At 47.0% G+C, this 18,186-nt stretch overlaps 1 protein-coding gene across 2 annotated transcripts; it reads left to right on the forward strand.

Annotated features, from left to right (window-relative positions):
- The first annotated feature begins 8,309 nt into the window (after nt 1-8,309).
- Nucleotides 8,310-18,171, forward strand: LOC111856096 (phenylethanolamine N-methyltransferase). Of its 2 annotated transcripts, XR_002841047.2 has the most exons (5): nt 8,310-8,789; nt 9,752-9,959; nt 10,906-11,413; nt 14,214-15,960; nt 16,313-18,171. XR_002841047.2 is itself a non-coding variant. In XM_023835763.2 (3 exons), exons 1-3 carry the CDS (start codon nt 8,564-8,566, stop codon nt 11,348-11,350), a joined length of 879 nt encoding a protein of 292 aa, XP_023691531.2. In that variant the 5' UTR covers nt 8,310-8,563; the 3' UTR covers nt 11,351-11,871. The 2 variants fall into 2 exon arrangements, 1 of the variants encoding a protein (XP_023691531.2); XM_023835763.2 differs by lacking the exons at nt 14,214-15,960; nt 16,313-18,171 and having other exon boundaries at nt 10,906-11,871.
- The last annotated feature ends 15 nt before the right edge of the window (nt 18,172-18,186 follow it).

Consider the following 18,186-nt stretch of genomic DNA (forward strand, 5'->3'; position numbering starts at 1 on the left):
ACTTTGCCATGCCTCGTCATAACATCACCCCCAAGCCTATTCCGAACCCAAGCCCAAATTTAAAAGGAACTAAGGGCTGCAAGGAACAGGTGAGGAAAATTAATGGATACAACAGGTAAAAACACCAAAGGAAGCTAAAACAAGGACAACTGAACAGAATACAACCAGGGAGCAAACAGAATGGACTGTAACAGAAACATGTAACAGAACACATGTGAAATCAAGAGAACACAAAACAACAAGCATGAAATAACAACCCAAAGGGGATTAATGATGGATGACCGCTCAGCCTGTTAAGCCACATGGCGGCTTGGGGAATAGGGAAACACATTAGGGACAGAGGAGCTACAAGACAGAGGGGAGAACAGGGTGGCCATTGACACTCGCTGGCCAAATGGGGACAAGACACATGGGACATGGTCAAATGGGCACTGATCCTGACAGATGAAAATAAACATCACTCAAAAGCAACCCTACAGCTCTGTCTCCAAGCACATTAAGCCCATGACGGCCATGATGATGTATCACATGATAGTAGCCTGTTGTCTAATTAGTTTCTACAGTTTCATATTTGTTTCAAAGGAAATAACACGGCATGATTGCAGCTAGGCCTGTCACAATCGACTGATCACGATTATTTTAGCTGACCCTGATTATTTTTGCATAATTGCTATATTTAGTCGTCTCCATTCATCTATATAAAAATAGCTGGATCAGACTGTCATATATCTATCACTATTTCCGCGTGGTTTTGTAACTTGCAATGTTTGACTGGCCCTCGATCGTACCAATTGCCCTATTTGTACCTCGCACGTCTGCGCATGCTTATGTGCACCCTTATACTTAAAGGCAAATTTTACGACGGTGCACCCGTCACGACCCAACCTGATCCCATTAATATTTCTTTTCCCTGCAGCAGATTAATTTTACAGGCTGCTTATTAGCGATCTCCACCAGCTCAGAATGAAATACTCAGCAGATATCACGATTTTGGATTCCCTCTGTGGGTTTAATAAATGTTATGCACAGCAGCTAGCTGTCATTTGTACTTCTTTCGCTGTATACAAGCTAAAATGCACAGTGATTTCTTGTCATAAATACTCTGGCGATTTTACCCGTGAGGCGTTCGTCATCTTACAAGTACGTTTTGGTTCATTCCTCTGACTATCCGTCAATTCTTATCTTTACAACTGCTAGGGTAATTCGCTGTAGTTTATTATATAGTTGTTGTATTCGTTGTAGAATGTTATATGTATAGCTACTACAAATTTAAAACCTAGTCACCTGAAGCTAAACAAACGTTGAAAACGAGAACTATGCTCTGTCGCTTGTGAACAGCAGTTTGGAATAGAAGATTGGAGTTGGCAGCAATATCCGAGTATGTTACGTTGCACGTCTTGAAGAAAAATACTATACTGCCATCTAGTGATAAATAGTGGTAAAATATCACAACTTTCGCTGCGATTGAAATCACGCTTATATGTGTATTGAGGTTTTCATTGTACATATTACTAGATCACCATGGTTGTTGATCCTTCAGTGATTCTGAGAAAGGATAACTGAGAATTGAGGTAACAATAAATATTCCACTCCAACAATAATTAACCTTGTACAATGGCGGGGGTGAGTGTGGTGCGTTTAAGTGCAGCTGAAATTGTGCAGTAGGAGGGTTGGGTTTGTTGTTTCTGGCACCCCACTCAAAAAGTTACTTCAGGGCCGCATCCCCCCCCTTCAGATACTTCAAAATTTAAATTAATAGCTAGTGAGTAGAGTCAGAAGATGGATAGCTGATTAGCAGCACATGCTGCCTCAGCATTTTGTAAATAAGGAACACATTTATCACATTTATTTACACATTTATTTAGTCCAGTGACTGTTAGTGGCCAATAGGCAGCCTCCAAGCCTTTGGCGTCCCATGCAAATGCATGGTCTGAGTGGTGGTGCCTCTGACAGTAAGGGCTATAATTCTTAGGGTGGGCTGCACACTCATTTGGAGGGGCATGTTGGACAGGGAGATGGGCTCCAGGCATCAAGCATGCAAAGCATCTAGTTCTCTCACACTGACACACAAACAGTCACACAGACAGAGCGAATGTGTGAACTTTCAACAGGAGCTACTGAGAGCTGGCGAGCCTGCCAAGAGGCCCCTGATTGGGATTCCATGAACATGAAAATAAGTGGTTAGTGTGATACGAGAACTAGCTGCAGTCGGTCACTGAGCTGCTGAAGAAGCATGACAATGTTTTCTGTGGTGTAACCTGAACATGCTGGTTCTACTGCCAAAAGCAGCTCGCCTTAAAGAGACCCCTGAGCACGTCATACTGCTTTTTGCAGCATTTTTATGCCCCGTAGTGACGACAAAGTAAGCACACATATGAAAACAAAGCTGACCTCATTGCGAAGAACAATAAAATGCCCCAAACGTTCAGCGACTAGTGCAATGATGAAATATTTGCTACATTACTTGTTTAAATGACAGCATGACGCATCGCATCCAACAATCTAACATTTAGAAAAGTATTATTGCCAAAATACGTTTTTTTTATGCATACAGGAACAGCACCCTCTATTGCTGCACATAAAGAACACATAAGCCTTTGGAAATATGGCCGATTTAACATATTAATCTGTTGGCTGTACGAATAATGGTGATGTGTCCATGCATTCTGCAGGGTGATTTTCTTTCCTGTGCACAGATAGTCTTGTCCATGTTGTACGATGGAGGTATGGGTACCGGAAATCACTCCCAGGATTTTTATTGTGTCATGCAAACAAGGAAAAAAAGTACAATGACACATACAGCATAATCAAAGGTTCTCATCATTTAGCAGTTTCTTGTAGTTGGAATTGCATGCTCCGGTTATGAAATGGGTAAAATATGGACAGTAACAGCTGAGTTACATTTAGTTTCTGACAGGTCAGGAGTGCACATTTTCTCTCTTTCTGTAGCAGTCGGTTGCTTACTGCTTGCTCATTGTAATATTTATTTATAGAAGAAGAACTCATGATGATTACAATCATTATGTTGGCATTTGGGAAGTACTATATATTTATTTAGGATATTAAAGATGGACTATTTGGAGCAAATAATACAGATATCAACATTATTAATGATGTAAATATGTAAATGTATTTATATTTTTAAAAGTGAAAGCTACATCAGTGTCACTGTGCCGTTTACCAAATCTTGCCAGGAAAGCCAAGGGCATCAGACAGGCAGGCATCAGGCAAGCAGGCATCAGGCAGGCAGGCATCAGGCAGGCAGGCATCAGACAGGCAGGCATCAGGCAAGCAGGCATCAGACAGGCAGGCATCAGACAGGCAGGCATCAGGCAAGCAGGCATCAGACAAGCAGGCATCAGACAGGCAGGCATCAGGCAAGCAGGCATCAGACAGGCAGGCATCAGGCAAGCAGGCATCAGACAGGCAGGCAGCAGGCAGGCAGGCATCAGACAGGCAGGCATCAGACAGGCAGGCAGCAGGTAAGCAGGCATCAGACAGGCAGGCATCAGACAGGCAGGCAGCAGGTAAGCAGGCATCAGACAGGCAGGCATCAGACAGGCAGGCAGCAGGTAAGCAGGCATCAGACAGGCAGGCATCAGACAGGCAGGCAGCAGGTAAGCAGGCATCAGACAGGCAGGCAGCAGGTAAGCAGGCATCAGGCAAGCAGGCATCAGACAGGCAGGCAGCAGGTAAGCAGGCATCAGACAGGCAGGCAGCAGGTAAGCAGGCATCAGACAGGCAGGCATCAGGCAGGCAGGCAGCAGGTAAGCAGGCATCAGACAGGCAGGCAGCAGGTAAGCAGGCATCAGACAGGCAGGCATCAGGCAGGCAGGCAGCAGGTAAGCAGGCATCAGACAGGCAGGCATCAGACAGGCAGGCAGCAGGTAAGCAGGCATCAGGCAAGCAGGCATCAGATAGGCAGGCATCAGACAGGCAGGCATCAGGCAAGCAGGCATCAGACAGGCAGGCATCAGACAGGCAGGCATCAGGCAAGCAGGCATCAGGCAAGCAGGCATCAGACAGGCAGGCATCAGGCAAGCAGGCATCAGACAGGCAGGCATCAGACAGGCAGGCATCAGGCAGGCAGGCATCAGACAGGCAGGCATCAGGCAAGCAGGCAGCAGGTAAGCAGGCATCAGACAGGCAGGCATCAGACAGGCAGGCATCAGGCAGGCAGGCATCAGGCAGGCATCAGACAGGCAGGCATCAGACAGGCAGGCATCAGGCAAGCAGGCATCAGGCAAGCAGGCATCAGACAGGCAGGCAGCAGGCAGGCAGGCATCAGACAGGCAGGCAGCAGGTAAGCAGGCATCAGACAGGCAGGCATCAGGCAGGCAGGCATCAGGCAGGCAGGCATCAGACAGGCAGGCATCAGACAGGCAGGCATCAGACAGGCAGGCATCAGACAGGCAGGCATCAGGCAGGCAGGCATCAGACAGGCAGGCATCAGGCAGGCAGGCATCAGACAGGCAGGCATCAGGCAAGCAGGCATCAGACAGGCAGGCAGCAGGTAAGCAGGCATCAGACAGGCAGGCATCAGACAGGCAGGCATCAGGCAAGCAGGCATCAGGCAAGCAGGCATCAGACAGGCAGGCATCAGGCAAGCAGGCATCAGACAGGCAGGCATCAGACAGGCAGGCATCAGGCAAGCAGGCATCAGACAGGCAGGCATCAGGCAGGCAGGCATCAGACAGGCAGGCATCAGGCAGGCAGGCATCAGACAGGCAGGCATCAGGCAGGCAGGCATCAGGCAGGCAGGCATCAGACAGGCAGGCAGCAGGTAAGCAGGCATCAGGCAGGCAGGCATCAGGCAGGCAGGCATCAGACAGGCAGGCAGCAGGTAAGCAGGCATCAGACAGGCAGGCATCAGGCAGGCAGGCATCAGACAGGCAGGCATCAGGTAAGCAGGCATCAGACAGGCAGGCATCAGGCAGGCAGGCATCAGGCAGGCAGGCATCAGACAGGCAGGCATCAGACAGGCAGGCATCAGACAGGCAGGCAGCAGGTAAGCAGGCATCAGACAGGCAGGCATCAGGCAGGCAGGCATCAGACAGGCAGGCATCAGGTAAGCAGGCATCAGACAGGCAGGCATCAGACAGGCAGGCATCAGACAGGCAGGCATCAGGCAGGCAGGCATCAGACAGGCAGGCATCAGACAGGCAGGCAGCAGGTAAGCAGGCATCAGGCAGGCAGGCATCAGGCAGGCAGGCATCAGACAGGCAGGCATCAGACAGGCAGGCAGCAGGTAAGCAGGCATCAGGCAGGCAGGCATCAGGCAAGCAGGCATCAGACAGGCAGGCAGCAGGTAAGCAGGCATCAGACAGGCAGGCATCAGACAGGCAGGCATCAGGCAGGCAGGCATCAGGCAGGCAGGCATCAGGCAGGCAGGCAGCAGGTAAGCAGGCATCAGGCAGGCAGGCATCAGGCAAGCAGGCATCAGACAGGCAGGCAGCAGGTAAGCAGGCATCAGACAGGCAGGCATCAGACAGGCAGGCATCAGGCAGGCAGGCATCAGACAGGCAGGCATCAGGCAGGCAGGCATCAGGCAGGCAGGCATCAGACAGGCAGGCATCAGGCAAGCAGGCATCAGACAGGCAGGCATCAGGCAGGCAGGCATCAGACAGGCAGGCATCAGACAGGCAGGCATCAGGCAGGCAGGCATCAGACAGGCAGGCATCAGGCAAGCAGGCATTAAGCTGAGGGCATGAGGAATTCAAATTATTATTAATATTTTATAGTGTGTTTATGTCTTTAGAATGAAAAAAAATCTGTGTTTGTTCTTGTTCTTTGTGAATCTGTGAATCATTCTTTGCCTGTGCCCTGACATCCACTCCTACCTGAAATGCAAAAGTCTTCAGGCTCCTGGCTTATAATTGTAATTAAAACCTATAAATAGGGCTCCAGAGGCCCCTGGCATTAAGTGGAGGTTGATCTGTCTGTAACCCCCCCGCTGCGCCTTAATCGAATCAGCCCCCAGAGATTTTCCTGGCCAGCCTGGTGCCACATTCGTCACAGATTTCCCTCCTCTTTGCGAGGCCCAGCCAGACTTATTCAGGATCAGCACCGACTGTGGATGGAATTAGGTTCCTGCCGAGGAAAATCGTAGCAAACCATGCGCCCGTATCACCACCATGGCTCCCAATGGATGACCTGAGAGTTTTGCATAATTTACACATCATACACATCAAGTATGGATTTCCATTATAACATGACTGACAATCCCTCTCTCCAAGCAACCAAAAGTGAAAAACAGATGGAAACTGCTAAATAAATAAAAAAAACAGCTACTTTTTTAGGCATGGTTACGTTCTGGGGACTCCCACAGTATCGTATTTATAATTTTGTGTCAATAGCAAAATTTGTCCCAGAACCGTAGCAAGCACACACACTCTGTCGAGTGCGGAAGCTGTGCATTTTAAATAAATCAAATAGGTTTCCATGTAATGTGGACATTGAGATTGAATGTTTGACATTTGTGTGAACCTGGACCTTTTCATCCTCTTCCCTTAGTCTTCCATTCCAGCATTCCAGTTGTAATGTAGCCAGAGGTACAGCGACAGGACAGGTGGGGCAGGCGATGGCCTGGGGCCGCAGGCTGGGAGGGGGCCCCTGAGTTGGGAGGGGGGCCCCCCAGGGGCGGCTGATTACATAGTACATTACAAGGACACATCTGCTTTATTTGTGTATTGTGCTTTCACAAAAGTGAAAATGAAGGTATTGTGCTTATTAAATTCTCTTTGTTGATCCTGTACATTTACACTTCACAGTAAAATAAAGGCAATCCATTTTACCATGTTGGGCGGGGTGCGTTGGGGGGCCCCATGAAGTTTTTCACCTAGGGCCCCCAAAGTACCCAGAATGGGCTCTGAACGTAGCGACTGAGACATGGTCAACATGTGACCCTCAAACACACACAGGTGCTTTGGCACAGAAGTTATACCATTTCCCGTATCTCAATCGACCCGCTCCGCTCTCTCCTTTTTATTTTTATCAGCATGACTTTTTCAGGATCATGCAACTGCAGCCCAATGCCTGAGGTAGACTTAATATCAGCAGAGGTGGCTGCAGGTCATATTTACTCGCTTTCATCCGCTCATATCAGCATGTCTCAGGGGCTAATCGTTATGCCAGTCGATTCTGGCAGGAACTGGAGAAGGAGGCTTGGAGATAGAGAGGGATTGAGAAAGTAACAAGATCACAGGCAATTTGGACTGAGATGAGATAGAGACGACCTGGGGTGTGTTCGGTCCCCGCTCGGTGGCGACTGATTGTATTACAACTGCACTGGGGGAGTTTGGGTGCTAACAGAGGTGTCGGTCTCTGTCTGACTTTAACAGATATATTGAGACTCTGAGGTGGTTCATGCTACATATCATGGGGATTAGAATTTGGGTCCAGATTTGTAGGACAATCTACCTGTCCTCAGTTCTGACTCTGTTTGGTTTACAGCACATAATGAACATTTGGGTCCAGCATATGATGTCATGAATCACACAGTCATGTGACGCATCGACAGGCAGTAAAGTGCGAGCACCATGGTATCTGTTTAACTAACCTGCACTGGTCACAGCATGTGGTTCTGTAAACCGCCATAGAAACAACTGCAGCGCGTGCTGGGAGGTGCCAGCCGGTCCGGTGAGAGTAGCTCCTTTATCCAAGTGTTTCCCAGTTCGGTTCTCGGGGATCCACAGACAAAATGGCTCCTGCTGCTTTAGGTTAAAGCAGTGTCTCCCAATCCAGGACCCACAACAGTCCACGTTTTTGCTCCCTCCCAGCTCCAGGCAGCAAAAACATGGACTGTCTAGCAGGGAGCACAGAGGGAGCAGAAACGTGGGCTGTTGTGGGTCCTGGATTGGGAGACACTGCTTTAACCTAAAGCAGCAGGAGCCATTTTCAGCGGCTTGGTGTCAATTAACGCAGCAAAAATTCACAATAAGTACAGTAATGAAGATCCCTGAGTTGGTGACCTCCACATCCACCGTGGGCTACCCGTTCTTGTTCCTGCTGCCTCTCTGTAAAACCTTACTGGATAAATATCTAAAGATGAAGTCAAAAATTCAGAGTATCCCTAAGCAAAAAATCCTCACAAAACTAGTTCTCAAACCATGTTGTCCTTGACAGTGGATTCTTAACCAGACACTAGCAGCTACACACTGCCTACCCTGACTGCTTCATGTTCCTGTAGATGAATGGATAGGGGGGTCAGTGGAGGTGGGACCTGGAGGGCAGGTTAGGGGGCACAGGAAGCTGCAGCACTGGACATTCATATCAAGAAAGGCCTCGTTTAGATGGCATCAGAGCTCAAGGGTAGAGAGCTTAGCTGGAGTTAGGTAGCTGCCCAGCCAGAGATGGGATCTCGGTTGATAAAGGGGAGGCAGGCAGAGGAGGTGGGGTGTGATTAATCACACACAGCCCCACTAACTGGCCTCATGCACTTAGATATAAACCTCGGCGAGTCAGAGGGGCATCGGCATACGTGTAGGGGGACTTTGCGGACACTCCTAAGTTCCACAAGCCGACGCATGCCAAAGGCAGAGGCCCTGAGCTGTCAAACGCAGACATGCAGGATAGGAAGGGCAAGACAAGCCGGGAGATGGGGCGGGGCAAACTGGACAGGGAAGACGGGGGGGGGGCATCTGGCGTGGCCGCAATGGCGCGTCACTACCAGGGCTTCAACCCAGCCGCGTACCTGCAGTATAATTACACGCCTCCCCGGGCTGACTTCAGCCGCGCCGACAGCGTCATGCGCTGGAAACTGGGCTGCCTGCACCGAGCCTTCACAGAAGGTGAGCTGGAGCGTGTGCGTGTGCACAGCACACACCTCTGTTATTCTGAATTGTAATTCGCAAGCTCAAAACTGAGATATGGATCGGGTGCTTTTTTTATATCCATCTTCCATACCTCTACCGCTCAGGGTCACAGTGATTGAGCTTAAATCCTATATTTGCATGAGTACAGGTACATTGTACTGCTGCTCTTTGCATATTCTTGCATGTCTTGTACTCCACGGGACACACAGACACATGTGCAGGTGAGAGCAAGCCTGAGGGTCACAGTGCCGGATCAGCCAGTGTGCAGGGTGCAGTGTGCAGTGTCTCAGGAGCTGAGGATTAGGGGCCTTGCCCAAGGGTCCACTGACAAGTGACCATTCTGCTGAGGCTTGAACCATAGAACTTCTGTTCCCAGGCACTTAGCCCACTGAGTGTAGACCAGGGGTGGCCAGTCTTATCGGCAAAGGGCCGGTGTGTATGCAGGATTTTGGGATAACATTTAGGGCAGCTGTCCAAACCCAGGTGTGAGGACTCTTCAGCCAATCTTCAATAATCTAATTAGGGAGTTGCAGCGAAAACCTGTATACCTTTCTGGATAAGATTGCCCACCCCTGGTCTAGAGCCTATCCCAGTAAACACTGGGCATGAGGACACCTGGGATAGGATGTCAGTCCATCAAAGGGCTCACAGACAAGCTCATACCATCACACAGTATGGACAATTTAGACAAACCGCTGTACCTAACTGCATGTTTTCGGGCTGTAATGGGAAGCCTCTTTTCCTGTCTCTCCTTTGAAGGTTATTTCCTGAAGCTTGATACCTGCCCTTCACCCTTCACCCTTACCCGTCCCCCTGATTGGTCTGCATCCCTCCTTTCTGTTATGTTTTCTCACTTCCTAAATCTGTAGGCATATTGTCTCCTCTCCTCTGCCTCCTCTGTTATCCTTCTGTCCTTCTCCTTTCTCCATATCCTACAGGCGACATACAGGGAGAGACGCTGGTGGACATTGGATCTGGTCCCACTCTGTATCAGGTTCTGAGTGGCTGCGAGGTTTTCAGCCGCGTGGTTCTGACGGACTTCCTGGATGTGAACCGGCAGGAGCTGCGGCGGTGGTTGGCAGGCGAGGAGGGCGACTTCGACTGGGCGCCGTACCTGCAGCACGTCTGCCAGCTGGAGGGACGAAGGTAAGAGCTTATGGAGCTGTCGCAGAACATGCAGGGAACACACTCAGAGCACACTCGGATGTCAGATCACACTCAGAGCACACTCGGATGTCAGATCACACTCAGAGCACACTCGGATGTCAGATCACACTCAGAGCACCCTCGGATGTCAGATCACACTCAGAGCACACTCGGATGTCAGATCACACTCAGAGCACACTCGGATGTCAGATCACACTCAGAGCACACTCGGATGTCAGATCACACTCAGTGCACACTCGGATGTCAGATCACACTCAGTGCACACTCGGATGTCAGATCACACTCAGAGCACCCTCGGATGTCAGATCACACTCAGAGCACACTCGGATGTCAGATCACACTCAGTGCACACTCGGATGTCAGATCACACTCAGAGCACACTCGGATGTCAGAACATTTCATACTTTGTATCACTTATTCACCACACGACTCGGCAGCCATCAATACCAGTATGTGATTAGTTGATTACTTCCAATGACCTGTACATGGTTACCAAGGTATGATTACCCTCTTGTGATTGTCTATGTGGCATTACCTGCATGTAATTGCTGGTATTATTATTAAAATGATTATAATGTACTGGAATCCCATTCACAATGTACTCTGGCCATGTGCCCAGTGCAGACTGGGATGGGCTCCAGACCACCTGAGCCTGACCAGGATAACAGAATAACTGCTCAGAGGATAGATGGAAGGATGACTGTAATATTTCTTAGATGTCTCGTATTACATGTAATCTGATACATTAATGGTTGTACATTCATTGTATTCAATGGAATGTCAGGTGTGTGTGACGGTATGGTGAGTGAAGGTTTATCTCAAAATCACCGAATGTCCAGCTCATTTCTGTAGCCGGCACCATTGTCTGCTTATCCAGTGCAGAGTCGTGAGGGTGTTGCCAAATGTACACTGTGTGCCGCTCCAGCCCCTCTGCTTGGCGTGAGAAAGCGGCCCGCCTGCGCTCGGTGGTGTCCGACGTCCTGCCCATCGACGTGCACCAAGCTTCCCCGCTGGCCGAGGGCACCCTGCCGCCCTCAGGGGCCGACTGCTTGGTGTCCTCCTTCTGCCTGGAGAGCGTGAGCCCGGACTTGCCCTGCTTCACCCAGGCTCTGCGCCACATCGGCTCCCTGCTGCGTCCCGGGGGCTGCTTGCTCCTCATTGGGGCCCTGGGGGAGACCTATTACATGGGGGGGCCGGGCGTGCGCATCCCCGTGGTGCCCCTGGATGAGACGCAGGTCTGCGCAAGCCTGAGGGCCAGCGGCTACCTGCTAATACAGCTCTGCGTCTACAGGCTGCCTGCAGACATGAAGGTGGGCGTGGATGATGTCACCGGGATATTTTACGCGAAGGTGAAGAAAGTCGCAGGATAACTTAGGAGAGGAATGACAGCCAATAAGCTGGATTAGCCAGTTAACAGGAGACGCCACCTGCTGGTATGTTGTATGGCTACTGCACACTTAAATACTGTTATCATGCAGTTACACATAATTTCCTTATAAATGAAACAATAATTAATTAAAGAATTAGTTGTGTTTGCAACTGGAAGGCCACTATAGGTGGTTATACGATTTATTATTATTATTATTATTATTATTATTATTATTATTATTATATGTCACTTATGTGTTCTGTATAATATATTATGTTTTCATGTTTTCTCATTACCCTAATATAACCTGTTTAGCCTATAATATGTTTAGATGGGTTTAAGCTTAAGTATTGATTTTTTTCTGTCCTTATATTTTTTTCTATCCTCGAATTTACATTGTATTGCAGTGTTACTGTATGTCAGACAGTATTATATGTTATAATTGTTGTTACCCTGTCCATAGTCCTTTAGTCAGACATGTTATGTTCCATATCTCTCAGTTAAAATAAATCTGTTAGGATACAGGATGTTTTTTCAGTTCATGTGCGCTTTGGACTGTGTGCAATGTCACGTTGAATTCCGATTTGGCCGTGATATTGTCTACAAAGAGACCCTATATTTTTCTTGGCAGGGAAGTTCATTAAGTCAGGAAAATAAACTATATCTTTCCGGTTCAAGAGGACCCGGGATTTCCATTATGACACACTGGTTCCCATACAGGAACATTACATGATGAAGCAGGAAATCACCACAAGCAGAATGATGATGTAAGAGCCTGGCTAATGAACATATCCTGCTGGCTCTAATTCACCAGAAATTCTCACTTACTTTGTAGAGTAAACACAGTGCAGGGCTGCCCTCATGCCTGCTTGCAGAGTTCATGACCTCCTTGTATCAAAGGCCTACAAATTACTGCCATACAGCTTAGGCAACCAAAGTCAGGGCAATCTGAGGACGTAGTCGGGGCACGAAACGAGAGGTGAGAGACGCCGGGGAAGTCAAACGGAGGGTGGCCACGAGCCGTGGGCAGGGGTGACACAGGCGGGGTCCGAGGAAGTGCTCAGTAAGCTGCTTCCAAGAATGAACAATACCTCGCGTTGGAGTGACGTGAGTTCAGTCTATTTATAGCCGTCTCCACAGGTGCCGGGGATTCCGTTTACTGGCAGGTGCGCTCTGCTTGTCGAGGTGTGACTGGGGTGTGACAGCTGGAGTGTTTCGAATACGACTAATTATCAATACAGAGTAATAATCGGTGTTCTTTTAGGTATACCAGTAATCAATGATTAGTAATAATTAGTATTAATAATCTATCACTCCACCACAGTCTATCTGGACACATATATATCTAGAAAATGTATATAAACTCAAAATGAGCTTGTGTCATTTTTGTCTCAAACCTTCATATAAGGTTTACGTGACATTCATACAAGGTTTGGAGACTGATTACGAAAAACCAAATGTATACTCTCATTATACGTGTACAGTATTAGAGACTTATACTTTTTCACAGATGTATACTGTATTATTGGGGTTGTGCTGTGACTCATTAGGTGACACTGTAGCCCCATCTTTGCATGTGTGGAGTTTGCATGGTTTCTTCCTGCAGTCCAAACACAGGATTCTCAATGATTATCGGCAGTAAATTCCTTATAATATGTGCCTGTGACAAAGGATGGGTGATGCACTGTGTTTTCTTAGATAGACTCCAGGCAGCCTGAGACCCTATAATGAATTAGAGGGTATAGTGCAGGGTTAGAGGGTATAGTGCAGGGTTAGAGGGTATAGTGCAGGGTTAGAAGGTATAGTGCAGGTCACGGTCCTCGAGGTCCAAGCACTGCTGATTTTCCAGCCTTTCTTTACCTGTGAGCCGGGTGTGAAGCCTCTGACCAATCAGAATCAGTAATTATTAAACTAACTACCTGGGAGAACTGAAAACAAGGCCTGGATTTGGAATCGAGGTCCAGATTTGAAGAACCCTGGTATAGTGGATAGAATGAGTACAGTGACTGTTTAAGTGTAGTCAGTGAGTTTTAAGGGAACTGAGTGCCCCCTTTTTAACCTTCGAATACCTGCCCCTCAGATCATCTCTGCACAGCCCTGTCTGTGAGAATCCAACCTTGCTCATTCATGCAAACCAATACCATCATAGTAATTCACTCTTCATTACTAAGGTGGACTGGTGGCTTTAAGGGTATGGCTCTGTACCAGCAGTCAGTAGGTTGTTGGTTTGAATCTTGCCAATGCCAAGAGTGGTCCTCCTCCATTGGGGCTTTGAGGAGAGTCTTTAACCTGTAATCGCTCTGTTCTGGGTCTGAAGTTAGTTTCACCTTTTTCACAGTAAAAAAAACTTTTCTCCTTCACTGGAATTTAAAAATAATTGGGTCCATAATAATTTCGCTGCTCCTTTTCTTCTTCCTCTCTCTTCTGCCCCCCCCCCCCCAGTCTTTTTTCATCACCCACCTTCACTTGTGATTCCTGTGCTGCCGTCTGCCGCTGCCACTGCCCCCACGGGGCTCCACACCCAGGCTAACATTTAAAACTCTGTAATTAATCAGCATGGTGCTGGCTAATCTGGAAGCTCTTATATTTTTAAAGCCTTGTTGCTGAGTGGGTAAAACAGAGGAAAAAGAAGACAAAGCACAGAGGGATTAGGAGGGAAAACGTAACAGGTGCTTTCTGTGAAAATTACATTAATTCAGAATCTTTTTAAAGAAAAAAATAAGAAGAAGAAAAATGGACAATGGGATGCAAATTCTCCTTTCGTGGGCAGGAATTTCTGATGCATAACCCTAGTTAAATAGATTTTCAATGTAGTGTTTCGGTGAGTAGAGCTTGAACTGCCTTCTTTGCTGTTCTCTTTAAAGGATCAGCGTTGAGGATCAGCAGAGGAAATGGTGCATTTGCATTATGAAAAAGCTGCTCAGACTTATAGGCACTCAGAGCGAGCGGCTGCTGGGGAGGCATCTCTGCTGCCTCATCATCGCTATCACACAGAAATCAGGGGGAAGGTAAGCATGTTCCATGCAGTAGACGTACCTGAGGAGGGTAGATGGCTACCGCTGTCTGTGCTGACCTGTAACGGAAAGAAAACCTGTGTTTTGCTACAGGATGCACAAGTACAATGAGGTAAAAGTTTGTACTGCTTCAGTTATTCCAGACCTTTCAATTGTGCCCCCTACACCCTCTACACACATTTGTATTCATACCTTTGTGGGGACCATCCATTCATTTCTAAGGGAAAAAAACCATATAGTATTTGGTTCCCACAATGTAATATATATGTAACTCTCCCACCCCCCCACACACAAAATTCTTTACAGTCAGCACAGTCATTGCCTTAATTGCATTGCATCGCAGTGCCTATTACCACCGGTAGGTTGCCATGACTACCCCCACCTGTTAGCACAGACCCAGCAGTGGGGTGGAAGTGATAATAGGAAATGTGCACTTTACTGTGGAGAGACTGGGAGCCAGACTCAAGCAATCCACTCACTAATAATGTCCAGCGCTCTTGTTAACATGACAACGTAACTTTAAAAACCCCCTTCAAGAAAATGTTTTTCCCTTCTTTTCTTGAAGCTGAAGGTGACCCTTCTTTTCATTTCTCTGATACCGGTGACTCATTCAGGCTGCACTGCTGAGCTTCTGTCCTGGCCACAAAGCTCCTTCACAGCAGCACTGAAGCCTGGCTTCCAGCTGAAGGAGACTGAAGAATGGGCCTGACAATTTAAGTTTCAATGAAACACACGGTACCGGTGAAGCCAAAGAGGCCCAGGGTGTGAGCTTTAGAAGCATGTTAAACCTCTAACTGATTGAACTGCTATAACCCCCCTTTGATTGCCAATTTCTGGCACCTCCTTTTGTTTACAATAAAGTATCCAGAATTTACACTCCAAGATCTCTCACATAATATCAGTCCACAACTGATATTACAGTTGTTGTATATACAGTATGTCCACGTTTTCGGCATTAGACGTTCACAGAAGGTACTGCAATGAAGAATCTTCATCCAAATGGGATTCAATGCTTCAGCCTTCCTGTGCGGTACATGCATTAGATACTGTGGTCTCTCATGTCTTATTAGGGCATGCTATGGACATGCAAAATGTTTTGAAACTTCCAGCCTACTGTCAGTCCGGTGATCGTGTGTCACGTGAGTTTGGATGAATGCACTACCCACTAAAACCACCTTTCTGCTGACAAATGGCGGAAATGTCCTGAACGGTGACCGAGGGCAGTAGGGGTGAGGCAGGCTGTCCATTACCCCACTCCCAATTAACATCTTCCACTCGTCTGTGAAGTTTGTTAATTCCGTGAAAGCAGAACCATTGATTCAAGGTTTCTGCTGCTCGCTTTTCCTTCTTCAAGCGACGTCCAGTGTTCATCTCTGGTGCCCAGATTCACGGTGAGTCAGAGTAACCTTTAAACAAGTTTCTTTAACTTTTTCTCTCTCTCTTCTGGAAAGTAGCTATCAGTCGTTAGTCTGTTTGCTGCCATCCCACTGTGACACCGGCTGGCATCCTGCAGGTGTTAGGCGATGGAAAATGAAGTCCTCACAGTAAAGAGCTTCCAGGACATTCCGTGTCCTTCATCGCAGTGTCAGCATGAAAGGTGAGCTGACAAGCCTGTGTGTTTATACTGACTGACTGGGTCACCACAACATAACAATATAGGCCCCTGTAAAAATAAGCCACTCCCACTTTTGCTACTTTGCAAAGTTCAGCCTTTTGTAGGAAACTGGGTGCTCTCTAGGCTGGGCAAAACAGGGGAACATGTTGGGAGATGTTTAGTCATACCCTGTTATTGTAAAATCTGAATATCGCACAATAACGGACCAAACAACAAAGTGCCTCAAGTCATATTGTGAGAAATGGTCTATACTCCAATCCAAATAGAGACCACTCTATTTTTTTAAAAAAATCTGCATTTTTTAATTCTGCTTTAATTTTGGTTCTACTGGCAGAAGGCTGCACTGTGTGGCAGGTTGCTTCCAGACTTTCTACGGTTGCAGTACACAAGAACAAGGTGAAGCAGGAGACACTGGGAACAACCAAAAACTAGCCAGGTTGAGCCAGAAGCAACTTTCTAATGCCAGAGATGATCATCAACTTTGTCTGACAGTGTCTCATGACTTGGAGGATGACACCAAGTGACATTCACAGAGAATGGGAAACATAAGTGGTGTGAAGTGCACTGCTAGGACAATTTGTATCAGGCTCCTAGAAGCAGGACTGAAGACCTATAAAGCAAGGAAGAACTCCTTCATCAACGAGAAGCAGAGAAGAGCCAGGCTGGAGTTTGCAAAAAAAAAAATGTATATTTTACACAGAAGCATACCCATAAATTGAGAAACTGAAAATTTTGCAGTAGACTCTTCTTTATTTTCCAGAGCTGTATGTTCTTCTAAGTGAATGAATCTCCTTTTCATAGTTAAACGCAGCAATTCTAGGAGCCATCCTAAGGATGTTACGGTGTCTGCCTTCCACATTGGTACCTCCTGGTGACAGAGCTATACTGGCAACAGAAGCAGGATGAGGACCCACACATTGCTTCAACCTTACAGGTGGAAATTAAGAGTTACCATTTGTGGAAGTACAGATACATTGGAGCTCTTGCTTTCCCATGAGACCAGACATACATGTACAGGTGATGACAAAGTGCAGAGTCTGACATTGATCCGGTGCCCGTGGAACAGTTTTAAGAGTTAAGGGTGTTATTCAAAACTCAAAAGTGCTGTGATGCAGTTTACAGTCCACACAGACTTTGTCAAGTGATCCAAAAAAGGGCATGTAGTGTTGGGAACAGTACAGGCTGTGAGACCTTGACAGAAATGACTCTGACTTCATCCGCAGTTCATATTTTTATCTGTTCTAAAGATTGCTTTAATCTTTAATTCAGATATTTTTTTTAATTCTCAGACATTCTAGACATTGATTTGACTTTGTAAATTATTAGGAAAAAATCATAAAAGACTAGACAGCTGCTAGACAGCTATGAAATTTTGGTGAAACCAAAATGAACCTATAGCTTATTTCTCCAGTCTTATTTTTTTTTCTCCAGAGCAAAAAGACACACACAGTCTCATATTAGCCTCCCTTTAGGTGGACAACAAAAAAACAGCACTAACCAAGACCGATTAATGGTCAGCTCCTATCAGCTCCCATCATTTGTGAAAGGCTTTGCCGGAACATACCAGCACGAGGTGATGACTCATATCATGCCCAGTCAGAAAACTCAGTTTCCACAGTTAGCTTCAATGTTGATTCAACCTGCTAAACTGGCCAAAACAGCACAGATGGGGACCAGGCATGTCTGACTGTGCCACACATACCAATCCGACTGGCAGTCACCGACACCACAATACGAAATCAAATTGAATAAAATGAGGGCAGTCGGACCACTCATTCAGTTTCCTCGATCACTTTTTTTTAATTTTCCGCAGCAAGAGTAAAACCCTCAGAAAAACTACAGCCTTGACCCTGATGAAGCAGCATGTTGCCAATGCTTATTGTGAAGCTTTGTTAGTCATAACAGACTTTTAAACATTTTCTCTATGAGCTGATACATACAGAATGTTAAATCTTAAACAGTTGAATATTCGCTGAAATACTAGATGTTATATAAACCATTTCTTTTTTCAATACTCTGTCCGTTTTTTATGGAAGGAATTAACACATACAACTAAAAACTACTATTGATGTATAGGTATAGGGGTTTGTAAGAAATCTGCTACCTGTTGTGCACTAACTGCTGGGTTGACCATCCAGGGATGCCAAGTGTCAAGCGTTCATTTTCATGCACAACAATACATTCTGTCCCACAAATAGCATTATTTAA

Source organism: Paramormyrops kingsleyae, chromosome 5, assembly GCF_048594095.1.
Source record: "Paramormyrops kingsleyae isolate MSU_618 chromosome 5, PKINGS_0.4, whole genome shotgun sequence".
In the NCBI taxonomy this organism is placed as follows: Eukaryota; Metazoa; Chordata; class Actinopteri; order Osteoglossiformes; family Mormyridae; genus Paramormyrops; species Paramormyrops kingsleyae.

Excerpts from the sequence above, each read along its gene's own strand:
- LOC111856096 (XM_023835763.2), top strand. The coding sequence starts at position 8,564 with ATGCAGGATAGGAAGGGCAAGACAAGCCGGGAGATGGGGCGGGGCAAA. Across the intron at positions 8,790-9,751 it reads GCACCGAGCCTTCACAGAAG|GCGACATACAGGGAGAGACG; the intron begins GTGAGCTGGAGC and ends CATATCCTACAG. Across the intron at positions 9,960-10,905 it reads TGCCAGCTGGAGGGACGAAG|CCCCTCTGCTTGGCGTGAGA; the intron begins GTAAGAGCTTAT and ends GTGCCGCTCCAG.